This window comes from Rhinopithecus roxellana, chromosome 15 (genome assembly GCF_007565055.1).
Source record: "Rhinopithecus roxellana isolate Shanxi Qingling chromosome 15, ASM756505v1, whole genome shotgun sequence".
NCBI classification, from domain to species: Eukaryota; Metazoa; Chordata; class Mammalia; order Primates; family Cercopithecidae; genus Rhinopithecus; species Rhinopithecus roxellana.
The window spans coordinates 87,488,830-87,503,870 of record NC_044563.1 but is presented as its reverse complement, the minus strand read 5'-3'; the positions used below and the strand labels follow the sequence as shown (position 1 = coordinate 87,503,870).

Below are 15,041 nucleotides of genomic sequence, written 5' to 3'. Positions count from 1 at the left end.
GAATGGGGCAAGACTAGTGGTCACCAAGACATGGCCATGTGGGAAGCATACGGTCTTGTGGGTACATACCCCATATGATGGTTTTCCTGTTTTTGTTTTGTTTTGTTTTTTGAGACAGGGTCTCACTCTGTTGCCCAAGTTGGAGTGCAGTGGTACGATCTCGGCTTACTGCAACCTCCATTCACGCCATTCTCCTGCTTCAGCCTCCCTACTACAGCCGCGTGCCACCACACCCGGCTAATTTTTTGTATTTTTAGTAAAGACGGGGTTTCAACATGTTAGGCAGGATGGTCTTAATCTCCTGACCTCGTGATCTGCCCGCCTCAGCCTCCCAAAGTGCTGGGATTACAGGCGTGAGCCACCGCGCCTGGCCAATGGTCTTCCTGTTTTAGAAGAAGGTAAGAATGAAACTTCTTTTACCATCAGCTTAACATAAAGGTTGACATTCTTAGAGACAATGGAGGAAACTGGCACTAAAGAAAACAAGAAACTAAACCCAGAATATAAAAACAATTCCAGGCTCTTGGTAAGGGAGAAGCCTGCCCACTGGAGAATCATAAAACAAAGAGAATCCGCTATATAATTGAGGGTCATAAGCCTGCTATTTTCATTTTCTCTAGACAAAGAAGTACATCTTATTAAAAATCTTTGCTATTGAGAGTTACATGGATGAAGGTATCTGGCGCTTAAAGGGTCAACAGAACTCTTGGTTGTCTTTCCTGACTTGTACCTTGCATATGATGCAGTCTGCCAGGCCTTGTCTCTACTGCCCATACCTGCTGATTTACCCTATCTTCTGGCCTGAGAGGAACACAATTTTTGAGCTTATGAGTAAGCCAAGATCTGACCAATTAAACATTCAAATAGATGTATATTAATTCTCCAAAAGGCCTATAAGACTTCCCCAGATTTTATCAGGTAGAATAAGTTGTCCTCTCCTGTATATTCCCCTAACAGTCATTCCAAATTTGAGATTGAACCCACCTAGGGGTTTGTTTGGAAATGGTAGATTTTTGTTTACTAGGACTGGAGAAGACAATCAGCCTAGAATGGGCAGGAGCCAAGAATGCTACATGTTTGCAATACACAGTCACACACACACACAATAAAGTATTTTCTTGCCCAAATGTCAAGGAAACTACTGTTAAGAAACATAACATGTAACACTTTGTTCATACCATTTGAATGAAAACCACTGTATTTTTTTTTTTTTAATTTACTTTCAGTTCTGTGATACATGTGCAGAATGTGCGGGTTTGTTACATAGGTACACATGTGCCACGGTGGTTTGCTGCACCTATCAACCAATCATCTAGGTTTTAAGCCCTACCTGACATGTATTAGGTATTTGTGCTAATGCTCTATCTCCCCTTGCCTCCCATCCCCCGACAGGCCCTGGTGTGTGATGTTCCCCTCCATCACATGAGATGATCAATGAGAAAAATGTCCATATTTTCTCATTGTTCAACTCCCACTTATGAGTGAAAACATGCAGTGTTTTGTTTTCTGCTCCTGTGTTAGTTTGCTGAGAATGATGCCTTCCAGCTTCATCCATGTCCCTGCAAAGGACACGAATTCATTCTTTTTCTATGGCTGCGTAGTATTCCATGGGGTATATGTGCCACATTTTCTTTATCCAGTCTATCATTCATGGGCATTTGGGTTGGTTCCAAGTCTTTGCTATTGTAAGTAGTGCTGCAATAAATATATACATGCATATGACTTTATAGTAGATTGATTTATAATCTTTTGGGTTTATACCCAGTAATGGGATTGCTGGGTCAAATGGTATTTCTGGTTGGAACATTTATTTCATTATTGTGAACTTCTTAAAAGAAAAGTACATGACGCATACAACTTCATTTCTTTAGTTCATAGCCTAGTGTTAGGAATATGAAAGATATCACATAAATATTTATTGAATTAGAGTTAATATTTAACAAATAAATATTTGTTGAGTGCTCGGTCTGTACCAGACACTGTGCTTTGAGCTGAGGATAATTAGGTCAGCCTCCCACATCACTATTTTGCCCACCCACTAAAGTTTGTACAACTGCACTTCCAACTCCCAATGGCCTGTTAACTCTTATCTTCTTTGTGTCTCAGTTTAAATGTCATTTTGCAAGTGAAATTTTCCTTGATCCTCACAAAAGATATCATGAAGAATTAGGGCTGAGAAAAAAAAGCCAGAGGCTGGGGCTTTTGACAGTGTAGCAGGATGGGCACACAGAGGTTGAGGGTCAAAGATGTCAAGGCAGCTAAGACTCGACAGACCAAGATCCTGCAGAGGAATAAACTGCAGAGAATTGAGTCTGAAATGTGATGTGTAACTTCCCATTAAGAAATTTACTCCTAAGCTGCACATGGGCTGGCAGAATATCAAAACAGTAAGCAGGAAGCAGCCTGTGGGCGGCTGAAGATCTGAGCAGATTTCAACCTTCTGAAATGCTGATATGATAGAATTTGATAAAAATACCATTTAAGATGGAGGGGACTGAGAATACTCCAAGCTTTTATGTGAGGCTCCTAAAGTGCTATGCCTTACCTGGAAATAAGACCAGCCTTGATGTGTTGCTGGATTCGGTTTGCCAGTATTTTATTGAGCATTTTTGCATCAGTGAAAGGGAGTTTATTAAGGAGAATTGATTCACATGATCACAAGGTTAAGTCCTACAATAGGCCATCTGCAAGTTGAGGAGCAATGAAGCCAGTGGTGGATCAGCCCGAGTCCCAAACCCTCAAAATGAGGGAAGCCCACAGTACAGCCTTCAGTCTGTGGCCAAAGGCCCAAGAGCCCTTGGCAAACCATGAGTATAAGTCAAAGAGTCCAAAAGCTGAAGAACTTGGAGTTTGATGTTTGAGGGCAGGAAGCATCCAGCATGGGAGAAAGACGAAGGTTGGGAGACTCAGAAAGAAAGATTGTCAAATTCTGGGATTCAGAACACAAAAACATGTGTCCATGAACATAAACCACATTCTCTAATACCAACTCTTTCTTTTCTACAGGCAATATTTTGCTCTCACACATACCTTCTCTTTTTTTCATTCTTCAGTTGATTCAGAACTTGTGAGGGGAAAATGAGTTTAAATATAAATCCTCTCCCAAAAGGACTGTAACAGTGCCAGATGCAGCCATACCCTCTACATTTGGGTGATTGAATTAATTGAGCCCCTTAGAATTGAAGAACAGAGGACAGATTTCTGCATGGACTTATCATAATCAATTGGGAAACACTTAATTCTCCAGACAAAAGAGACTTAGATGAGGATAGATTAATATATGACATATCTTTCTTTTGAGAGAAGGAAAAGGAGGGAGGGAGGCTGACCATTTAGACAGGTACACAGTGAGGGCCACGCCAAGTCTGTTGGAGTACTAGTCCTCACAAGAGGTGACATTTGTGAGGTGACCATATTAAGAAAAGAAACAGAGGAGAAACAGTTTGGGGAGAAATATGATAAACCCGGTCACAGCACGCTGAGTGTGAGGGTCCTAGGGAAAAGGTCAATGAAGTCTATCTGTCCTCCAAGGAAGGTTGCATTTGGAGATAGGAATACTGTTAACCACATAGGGGACAGCTGACCCCACTGGAGAAAATGAGGTCTCCCTTGGATTCCATGGGGAATGGGGATAAGGACAGAGATCTGAGGATGTACCCTGGTCAAGAGTGAAGTGTGGAGGGTGAGATGAAGAGCAGGCTGACAGAAAGAGTCCATGAAAACCTTCAACCACCAGAGTTCAGTGTTCTCACCATGATGCTAAGATGGCTCTTTCTCAGACTGAAGTTACACCTTTGGGTGCCCTCTCTTTGGAAAGGGCCACGTCTGTGCTAACATTAACCCCAGAATTATTGCATTGGGGGGATTATAGGCCCATAATTAATGCAAGTAAAGAGGTATAAACAGGGAAACAGGACCAGAGAAATTGCACAATATGACTTCTAGACAGAAGAAGAGAAGATTTCCTTGATCTGGTCAGTGAAGAACCCAGGAATGGGAGGTCGGACTGTAAAATGAATGGTCACTCCCTACTGTCTTGGGATCTGTATGACATCATTACTATACTAATAATGCAAATATATTAACTAAAATATTAATCAGAAATTGTTGTGGAAGAAGCACTGGAGGGAATCAATGTAGAGACAATTGCCTTAATCAGACTGGGTCACAAACCCCTACAAAAAGGAAAGTTGAAGAAGCAGTGATGATGGACACCTTTTTGAGAGACACTGTAAAAATGTGTGGCAGATATATGTTTTGCCTGGATCATAATTTCATGTCTCCTATCTATAAGCTGTTGGTCAAAGAAAGTCTCACTATCTAAAGAAATGTCTGCTTTCAAAATCCAACTCTAGTGCTCATCTGTTAAGACTTCATTTATAAAAAGAGTTAGCTGAGATTTATTCAGAGTTTCTTCTGTGCTGTGTGGGTTGTATCTCTTAATGGCCAAATACAGGAATCATAATTTTTGCTCTGGCTTAAATAAAAGAAAAATAAATAGAAGCTTTTTGACTCTCAGATTGCCATTTTCAAAAGTTTAAACATCCATGGACCACAGCAGAGTAGGACATTTAAAGAAAGTAACCTGGACTGCCTGACTTGTTAACATTACCATTGATTACACATCTATTGGAAATTCCTTTCCCAGATGTTGTTTGATAAGATGGGATTTAGAAAAAGTTGATCTTTGAAATATGTCTCTTTGTGTCTCTATTTAATTAGAAGTCTGTAATTGGCGAATGGGGGACATCTCATTAGAAGCTGTTTTCTGAGGTATTCTTACCTTGACAAATCCATGTTTAATTTGATTCCAGGCTGGGCACAGTGGCTCATGCTGTAATCCTAGCACTTTGGGAAGCCCAAGGCGGGCGAATCGCTTGAGCTCAGGAGTTCAAGACCAGCCTGCCCAACAGGGCGAAACCCCGTCTCTACCAGAAATACAAAAATGAGCTAGATGTGGTGGTGCACACCTGTAGTCCCAGCTACTCAGGAGGCTGAGGCAGGAGAATCGCTTGAAACCGGGAGGAGGAGGTTACAGTGAGCTGAGAAGAGATTGCGCCACTGCACTCCAGCCTGGATGACAAAATGAGACTCCATCTCAAAAAAAAAAAAAAAAAAAAAAAAAAATGACTCCAGCAGATGTCCATATAAATTACACAGTTACCTTTGTACCTGGAAGTAAGCATTGGCTTTCTATATTTATACAAGCTCTTCACTATATATGTGATACAGTCAATGACAAATATAAACAGAATATTAAGCACAAATGTCTCCCAAATCATTGGTTTTGATATTTATGGATTATACCTGATTTAATTCAGGAAAACCAATGTGTTCTTGCCATCAATTTTCTCATGGCCTCTTTCACCTCCTTATTCCTAAGACTGTAGATGAGGGGGTTCAGCATGGGAATCATCACCGTGTAGATCACAGATGCCACCTTGACCTGATCTGCTGAATAGCTTGACTTGGGCATCACATAAACAAACAAAATGGTCCCATAGAACAAAGTGACTGCAGTGAGGTGGGAAGCGCAGGTGGAGAAAACCTTCTTCCTTCCTTCAGTAGAGAGCATCTTCAGGATGGAGCGGAGGATGTAGACATAGGATACAATTATGGTAAACAGCGTGCTGATAAGGACAGATGCAGAGGAGATGGCAGGGGATATTTCAGCAATGTAAACATGGCCACAAGAAAGCTTCAAGAGTGGGAAGAGGTCACAGAAAAAATGGTTGATTTTGTTTGGACCAGAGAAGGACAGGTTCATCGAACAGCCTGTAAAAGACGAAGCATTCATGAATCCACCCAGGTAGGAGGCTCCCAGTAGGAGGAGGCAGATGACTGGGGGCATTTGGATGGAGTAAAGCAGGGGAAAGCAGATAGCCACATAGCGATTATAGGCCATAGTGGCCAGTAGGAAGCACTCTGTGGTTCCAAACATGACATCAGAGCAAGCTGTGCTATACAGCCCGTGACAGGAATAGTTGTTTTCTCTCTTAAGAAACTGATGAGCATGATTGGTGTAATCGATGTGGAATACCCAATGTTCACAAAAGCCAAATGGCTGAGAAAAAGGTACATTGGGGTGGGAAGCTTTGGGCTGCTTTGGATTAAGAGGATTATGGTAATATTTCCCACTATGGTAACTATATAAACTGTTAGAAAAACCATGAAGAAAATGGGACATAGCAGAGGATTGTCTGTTAATCCCAAAATAATGAACTCTGTCACTGTTGTATTGTTTTCTGTCTCCATCTATCCATTTAAGGGTGCCTATTAAAACCAGACCAGAGGAAATTAAGTTGGTTGAAATGACCCCACAGTTAATGTATATGCCTAAATGTGATCTTATTCAATTTTTAATATGGTAACTTTGCCTTATAAAATATTTTGTGCAAACAAATTTTCCTTTCAGATTCCATGAAATAAAACTGAATACTCATCTTGGGATCCAGCTATTTTACCCCTATTTGTATACTTTAGAGTAAGTCTAATCACCATGTGCACAAGAGATACATAAATGGATGTTTACAACAACATTTATTAAAATAACATAAACTGTTAACATATTAATAAATGTTCATAGAAAAGTCAACTCTAGGCCAGGCATAGTGGCTCATGCCTATAATTCCAGCACTTTGGGAGGCTGAGGTGGGTGGATCATTTAAGGTCAGGAGTTCGAGGACAGCCTGGCCAACATGGTGAAAACCCATCTCTACTAAAAATACAAAAATAGCTAGGTGTGGTGGTGGGCGCCTGTAATCCCAGCTACTTGAATGGCTGAGGCAGGAGAATCGCTTGAACTCGGGAAGCGGAGGTTGCAGTGAGCTGGGATCATGCCACCGCACTCCAGCCTGGGGAGGCAGAGTGAAATTACCATCTCAAAAAAAAAAAAAAAAAAAAAAAAAAATCAACTCTTAATTTTCCATGCCCATCCCAAATGTGTCTTTCCCAGTGCACTCTATCTCAGTAAATGCTACCTCGAGTTATACAATGAATTGGGCCTAAAAATTGACTTTGACATCTCTTTCTTTCTGACTTGCTCCTTTTCATAGAGTGAAAATAACCACATCCTTAATTATAATAATTGACAGCAAGAGCTAGATGATGTCTACGTTTAAGAGGAAGAGGTCAAACAATTTTTATTATTGTTGAAAGTTAAACATCCTAGATATTTTGCAAAATATCCCAAGACTTATCTCCTATACCATACCTTGTCATATATGTGGGATTGTGTGAAGCAATAAGAAAAACCTATGCATCATTATGAACTAGGATTAAATGGAAAGTGAAGGGAACTATTTGGGAACCTATTTAGGTACATTTTAGTTTCACCAGTTCTAACAAGCAGCTATAGAGAAACAAGAACTGTGAGAGTATTTGATGGGTGCTGGCAAGTTAAACAAGTAGGGAAAGAAGTAACCAGATAGAAAAGGTAGGAAGTTATATTGAAAAAAAGATTAATTGGTGTTTCAAAATGATGGTCCCTGTGTTCAAAATACAGCACATGATCAAGGAAAGGGGAGAATAGATAAGTCATATTCATTCTTTCCCATGACTCTGATCTAAGGATCAACATATTCTTTAGAATAATTTGCTTTTTCTTCAAGAAAGCCTACGTGAAGAATAATTAAGGAAACGTGCATACATAATTATCAGCAACCATGCTCTTACCCAAACACATTCTATCAAATTTCATTGAATCTAAATTACATCAGAACCATGACAACAGTATGCTCTAGTGTAAATAATACTAGGATTGTGTGCCTGAATTATTAAATTCTGGCTTTTTTTTATATGTACAAGCACCCAAACCAGATATGAATTTAATATTTTTAAAGAAAATAAATGCATAAAAGATACAAATGTTTTCAAAGTTGAATATAATTGCCGGCATGGAAGACAAAGTGACCAGCAGAGACACCATGGACTTTGCAGCCATGCAAACCTGGGATCAGAGTTTTTAGTTCTGCCTCTCACAGTCTGGAATCACAGGCAGGTTACAAAAACTTTCTGATCTTCTGTTTCCTTACCTATAAAAAGAAGATAATAATACATACTTCATATGATTCTTGTGTTAAAATATACAATGTGGGAAAACACCAAGCACTGTTTACACAATAAGTAGATGCTCAATTACTAAACATTTGCTTGAAATAATCAACCTGTTTCTGGTATGAATAAAATAATCAAATGTTCCTTAATCCTAAAATATAAGTATAAACTCGTGATACATTTATTGTAACACTGGAGATAGATTCAAGGGAATTGTTATCATACATCAAGGCCATATTTAAGTGAGGTTTGGGTCATCTGGTACATTATTTACTTCAATTGTAATTACAAATTAATCACTTCACTTGTTTTGGAAAATTACATTGAGAATCCATTGGGACAAAGAAATTATATGTACACATCTATTGGGACAGTGAGATAACCTGTCCACATGATCAGATAAAGGCTTATGAATGCAGTATTTTCTACACACCCAAGGATTCCATGCATTTTTAAATTTAGTGATTTGAAAAAAAGAAATTATAACATTTTACTATTACTGAAGTTGAGCTTCAGATCAACATGATTAATATGGTTGCAGCAATTTGTGGCACTTCTGAAATGTGGCTATATTCAGTGGCCCAAGTTTTAAAGTCACTTAGGTTTAGAAATCATCTGGGTTTGCCAGTTTAGTTTACAAACATGTATAGAATAGAATTGCAATATTATTTTCAGCATGATGAGTAGCATACACTTTTAAAAAATTATTTGCGCATTCCACATCTTATATTTATAAGATGTGCATTCCACATCTTATATTTTCTTTCTTGTTCTAGGACACTTGATACTTGGTGGTGGTACATATTTCTCTCACCTCTCCTCATATTTCTCTCACCTCACCTCTCCTCATTGCCCACTCTAATCCACTCATATGTATGCTTTCCAATAGAACAATGGTGCCTACACTAAAATTTTTTTGTGACTTTGTCACACACAGTTGCCACATTGACTGGCAGGTTGCCATGGCACAACTGACTCTCATGGTGTTCCTGAACTATGGCTGCATAACAGAACATTCTCTAGGTTGAAGGCCAAATTCCTTTGGTCTTGTCCTTGAAGAGCCCGTAGGTCAGCCCCTCCACATCAAGAGGACCTAACTGCTCAAACATATATGGATCCAATTTCCTTATTTTGCATGTGGCTTTTCAGTTTTATCAGCATCATTTGTTGAAGAGTTGTTCCCCCTCCGCCCCATTGGCTAGTCATGGCACCCTGCACAAAGATCATTTGAGCATATATGCCTGAGTTTATATCTGAAATTCCTGTCTATCCTTCTGTTTTCCATCTGTCTTTATGCCAGTAACATACTATTTTAATTACCGTAGCTTTGTATTTTGAAATCATGAAGTGTGATGCCTCCAGTTTTGTTCTTCTTTCTGAAGATTGTTTTGGCTGTTTGGGGTCTTTTATGGTTCCATATGAACTTCAGGATAAATTTTTCAATTTCTGTGAAGAATTCCATTGGGATTTTGATAGGGATTGACTTAAATATGTAAATCATTTTGTGTAGGATGGACATTTTTAACAATATTAAGACTTCCAATTCATGAACACAAGATGTCTTTTCATTTGTTTTTGTCTTCTAAAATTTCATTCATCAGTGTTTTGTATTTTCAGTCTACAAGTTTTTCACTTTCTTAGTTAAATTTAAACCTATGTATTTCACTCTTTTTGATGTCTTTGGAAATGGGATTATTTTCCTGATTTCTTTTTCTGATAGTTCATTGTTAGTGTCTAGAAAAGCAATTGAATTTATGTGATGATTTTGTGTTCTGCAAATTTAATGAATTCGTTTATTAGTTCTGATGGTTTTTTTGTTGAATCTTAATGGTCTTCTACATACAAGATCGTGTTGTAGGCTTACGGAGATAATTTTACTCCTCCCTTTTATATTTTAATGGCTTTATTTCTTTTCTTGCTTCATTCCTCAATATTTCCAGTACTATGTTGAGTAAAACTGGTAAAAATGGACATCCTTGCCTTGTTCCTAAACTTAGAGAAAATGCTTTTAGTTTTTCACCATTTAGTATGATATTAATTGTGACTTTATAGTATATGGCCTTTACTATGTTGAAGTAAATTATTTCCATAGCTAATTTGTTGAGAGTTTTTCTCATGAAAGTGTGTTGAATTTTGTCAAATGATTTTTCTGCATCTATTGAGATGATTCTTTTTTATTCTTTTTTTTTTGAGGCAGGTTCTCACTCTCTCCCCCAGGGCTGAGTGCAATGGCACCATCACTGCTCACTGCAGCCTCTACCTCCTAGGCTCAAGCAATCCTCCCACCTTAGCCTCCCAAGTCACTGGGACTACAGGCATGTGCCACCATGCCAGACAAATTTTTTGTTTTTTCTAGAGATGGGGGGTCTCACTATGTTGCCCAGGCTGGTCTTGAATTCTGAACTCAAGCAATCTGCCTGCCTCAGGTTCTCAAAGTGCTGGGATTATAGGTGTGAGCCACCATGCCCAACTTGGTTTTTTTAATGCTTTATTCTGTATCACATTGGTGTATCACATGATCAATTTGTATATGTTAAATCAATTTGTATATGTTAAATCAACCTTGCACTTGCATGCCAGAGATAAATTCTATTTGTTTATGGCATAGAATTATTTTAATTAATTATTTATTTATTTTTAGACAGAGTTTCACTGTTGTTGCCCAGGCCAGAATGCAGTGGCACGATCTCAGCTCACTTCAACCCCCGCCTCACAGGTTCAAGTGATTCTCCCATCTCAGCCTCCCAAGTAGCTGGGATTACAGGTGTCCGCCACCACGCTCAGCTAATTTTTGTATTTTTAGTAGAGACAGGGTTTCACCATGTTGGCCAGGCTGGTCTGGAACTCCTGATCTCAAATGACCTGAATGCCTCGGCCTTCCAAAGTGCTGGGATTACAGGCATGAGTCACTGTGCCCAGCTAGAATTCTTTTTTTCTTTTCTTTCTTCCTTTCTTTTTTTTTTAATGTGCTTTTGAATTTAGTTTGCTAGGAATTTGTTGAGAATTTTTGCATCTATGTTCATCAGGGACATTGGAACGTAGTTATATTTTCTTGCAGTATTTTTGTCTGGCTTTGGAATCAGGATAATGCTGACCTCATAAAATGAATTTGGAAGTATTCCCTCTTCAATTTTCAGAAGAGTTTGAGAAGGATTGGTGTTAATTCTTCTCTAAATATTTGGTAGAATGCACCAGTGAAGTTCAGGTACTCTATTGGCTGGGAAGTTTCTGATTACTGTTTAATCTCTTTAGTTATTGGCTCATTCAGATTTTCTGCTTATTTATATTCAGTTTGGGCCAATTGTATAGTGTTGGTGTATGACTGTTAAAAGTAGTCTCTTAGGATCTCTTTTATTTCTGTGGAATCAGTTATAATGTTTTCTCCTTATTTCTTTTTTTTTTTTTCTTTTTCTTTTTCTTTTTTTTTTATTATTATTATTTTTTATTATACTTTAAGTTCTAGGGTACATGTGCATAACGTGCAGGTTTGTTATATATGTATACTTATGCCGTGTTGGTGTGCTGCACCCATCAACTCGTCAGCACCCATCAATTCATCATTTATGTCATGTATAACTCCCCAATGCAATCCCTCCCTCCTCCCCCCACCCCCCTCCCCATGATAGGCCCCAGTGCGTGATGTTCCCCTTCCCGAGTCCAAGTGATCTCATTGTTCAGTTCCCACCTATGAGTGAGAACATGCGGTGTTTGGTTTTCTGTTCTTGTGATAGTTTGCTAAGAATGATGGTTTCCAGCTGCATCCATGTCCCTACAAAGGACGCAAACTCATCCTTTTTTATGGCTGCATAGTATTCCATGGTGTATATGTGCCACATTTTCTTAATCCAGTCTGTCACAGATGGACATTTGGGGTGATTCCAAGTCTTTGTTATTGTGAATAGTGCCGCAATAAACATACGTGTACATGTGTCTCTGTAGTAGAATAATTTATAATCCTTTGGGTATATACCCAGTAGTGGGATGGCTGGGTCATATGGTACATCTAGTTCTAGATCCTTGAGGAATTGCCATACTGTTTTCCATAATGGTTGAACTAGTTTACAATCCCACCAATTGAAACTTCCTTCGTTCTTTTCTTAGTCTAGCCAAAGTTTTGTCAGTTTTGTCTACCTTTTTAAAAACTAACTATTAATTTTGTTGATTTTTTTCCTTTTTTCTATTTCATAGATTTCTGCTCCAATCTTTGTCATTTTCTTCCTTTTGCTAACTATGGGCTTAATTTGTTTTTCTTTTTCTACTTCCTTGAGTTGTAAAGCTAAGTTAATCCAGATCTTCTCATTTAATTTAGGCAATTGTCACTATAAAATTCCCTTTTAGTACTGTTTTGGCTGCATCCTATAAAATTTTGTATATTCTGTTTTGTCTCAGTATATTTTTTATTTGTCTTTTCGATTTCTCCTTTGATCCACTGGTTATTCAAGAGTGTACTATTTAATATCCACATATTTGTAGATTTTTTAGTTTTCCTTCTGTTATTGATTTCTAGTTTTATCTGATTATAATCCAACAAGATACTTGTTAAGATATCAATCTTTAAAAATTTGTTAAAACTTATTTTGTGACCAAACATGAAATAAATCCTGTAGTATGTTTCATGTACACTTGAGAAAAATATGAATTTTTGATGCTGTTGTTTGGAAAGTTCTGTATGTCTGTTAGGAAAATTTGCTCTATAGTGTTGTTCAAGCCTCCTGTCTCCTTATCGATTTTCTCTCTAGGTATTCTATCCATTATTGAAGGTGCCTGTTAAAGTCTTCTTCTACTATTATTTTATTAATTTATATTTTAGGTGCTCTGATGTTGTGTGAATGTATTTAAAATTGTTATATCTTCCTGATACATTGGACCTTTTATTATTATGTAAGGACCTCCTTTGACTCTTGTAACAGTTTCTGACCCAAAGTCCGACATAAGTATGGTCAACCCTGCTCTCTTTTTAAAAAAATTTTCCATTTATTTTAGATTTATGGGGTACATGTGCAGGTTTATTACCTAGGTATATTGCATAATGGTGAAGTTTGGGCTTCTAGGGAACCTATCACTCGACAGTGAACACTGTATCCGATAGATAATTTTTTTAGACCTAATACCTTTTGGAGTCCCCAGTATCTATTATTTTCTTGTTTATGCCTATGTGTACCCATTGTTTAGCTTCTACTTATAAATAAGGATATGCCTTATTTGATTTTCTGTTTCTGAGGTATTTCACTTAAAATAATGTCCTCCAGCTTCATCCTTGTTGCTGCAAAAGATGTGCTTTCATATATTTTATGTCTGGGTAGTATTCCATGCTGTGTGTGTGTGTATATATATAAATTATATATATATTATATATATAATATATATATATCATATTTTCTTTATCCAATCAACTGTTGACAGACACTTGGGTTAATTCCATGACTTTGCTATTGTGAGTAGTGCTGCAATAAACAAACAAGCTCAGTGGTCTTTTGTTATAATGATTTCTTTTCCTTTAGGTAGATGCTCAGTCATGGGATTGCTGGGCCAAATGGTAATTCTGTTTTTATTTCTTTGAGAAATCTCCATACTGTTTCCCTTAGCAGTTGTATAACTTACATCTCATCAATGGCGTATAAGCATTCTCTTTTTCTCTGCATCCTCATCAACATCTGTTATGTTTTGACTTTTTAATTACAGCCATTCTAACTGGAGTGAGATGGTATCTCATTGTATTTTTGATTTGCATTTCTTTAATGATTAATGATGTCGAGCATTTTTTCATATGCTTGTTGGCCATGTGCATGTCTTCTTTTTAGAAATGTCTGCTCATGTCCTTCCCCCACTTTTCAATGAGGCTACCTGTTTTTTTCTTGTTGATTTGAGTTCCTTACAGATTCTGGATATTTGTCCTTTGTTAGATGCATAGTTTGCAAATATTTTCTCCCATCCCGAGGTTGTCTGTTTACCCTGTTGATTATTTATTTTGCTGTGTAGAAGCCCTTTAATTAAGTCCCATTTGTCTATTTTTGTTTTTGTTGCATTTGCTTTTGTGGTCTTAGTTACAAATTATTTGCTGAGGCCAGTATCCAGAAGAGTTTTTCCTGGGTTTTCTTCTAGAGTTTTTATAGCTTCATGTCTTACATTTAAGTATTTAATCCATCTTGAGTTAATTTTTGTATATGGTGAGAAATAGGGGTCTAGTTTCATCTTTCTGCAGATGGCTGGCCAATTTTCCCAGCACCATTTATTAATTAAGGTATACTTTTCCCATTGTTAATTTTTGTTGACTTTGTCGAAGATCAGGTGGTTGTATGTGTGTGATTTTATTTCTAGGTTCTCTATTTTGTTTCGTTGATCTATGGGTCTATTTTTGTACCACGATGATTTGGTTATTATAGCCTTGTAGTATACTTTGAAGTGAAGTAATGGGATACTTCCAGCTATATTACTTTGCTTAGGATTGCTTTCGCTATTTGGGGTTTTTTTTTTTTTTTTTTTTTTTTTTGTCTCATATGAATTGTAGCAATGTTTTTTTCTAATTCTGTGAAATACTACACTGACAATTTCATAAAAATTACATTGAACCTGAGGATTGCTTTGGGCAACGTGGTCATTTTAATGATGTTGGTTCTTCCAATCCATGAGTATGGGATTTTTTTTTTTATTTGTTTGTGTCACCTACAATTTCCTTCATTGGTGTTTTGTAGTTCTCCTTGTAGAGGTCTTTTGCCTCCTTGGTTAAGTGTATTGTTAGGTATTTTAATCTTTTGTGGCTGTTGTAAATGAAACCGAGTTCTTGATTTGGTTCTAAGCTTGAGTGTCATTGGTATATAGAAATTCAACTGATTTTTGTACATTAATTTGTATTGAAACTTTACTGAAGTTGTTTATCAAGTCTAGGGTCTTTTGGAGGAATCTTTAGGGTTTTCTATGTATAAGATCATGTAATCAGTAAACAGAGATAGTTTAAACCTGACAAAATCCTGAACAGACCCATAGCT

The 15,041-nt window shown here is 37.5% G+C and overlaps 1 protein-coding gene across 1 annotated transcript; it reads right to left on the bottom strand.

Annotated features, from left to right (window-relative positions):
• Positions 1 to 5,317: 5,317 nt before the first annotated feature.
• LOC104678192 (olfactory receptor 481-like) lies at positions 5,318 to 6,255 on the bottom strand. Its single transcript, XM_010383424.2, is given in 2 exon segments — positions 5,318 to 5,952; positions 5,955 to 6,255. Coding segments are annotated over 2 exon segments (936 nt in total).
• Between the last annotated feature and the right edge of the window lie 8,786 nt (positions 6,256 to 15,041).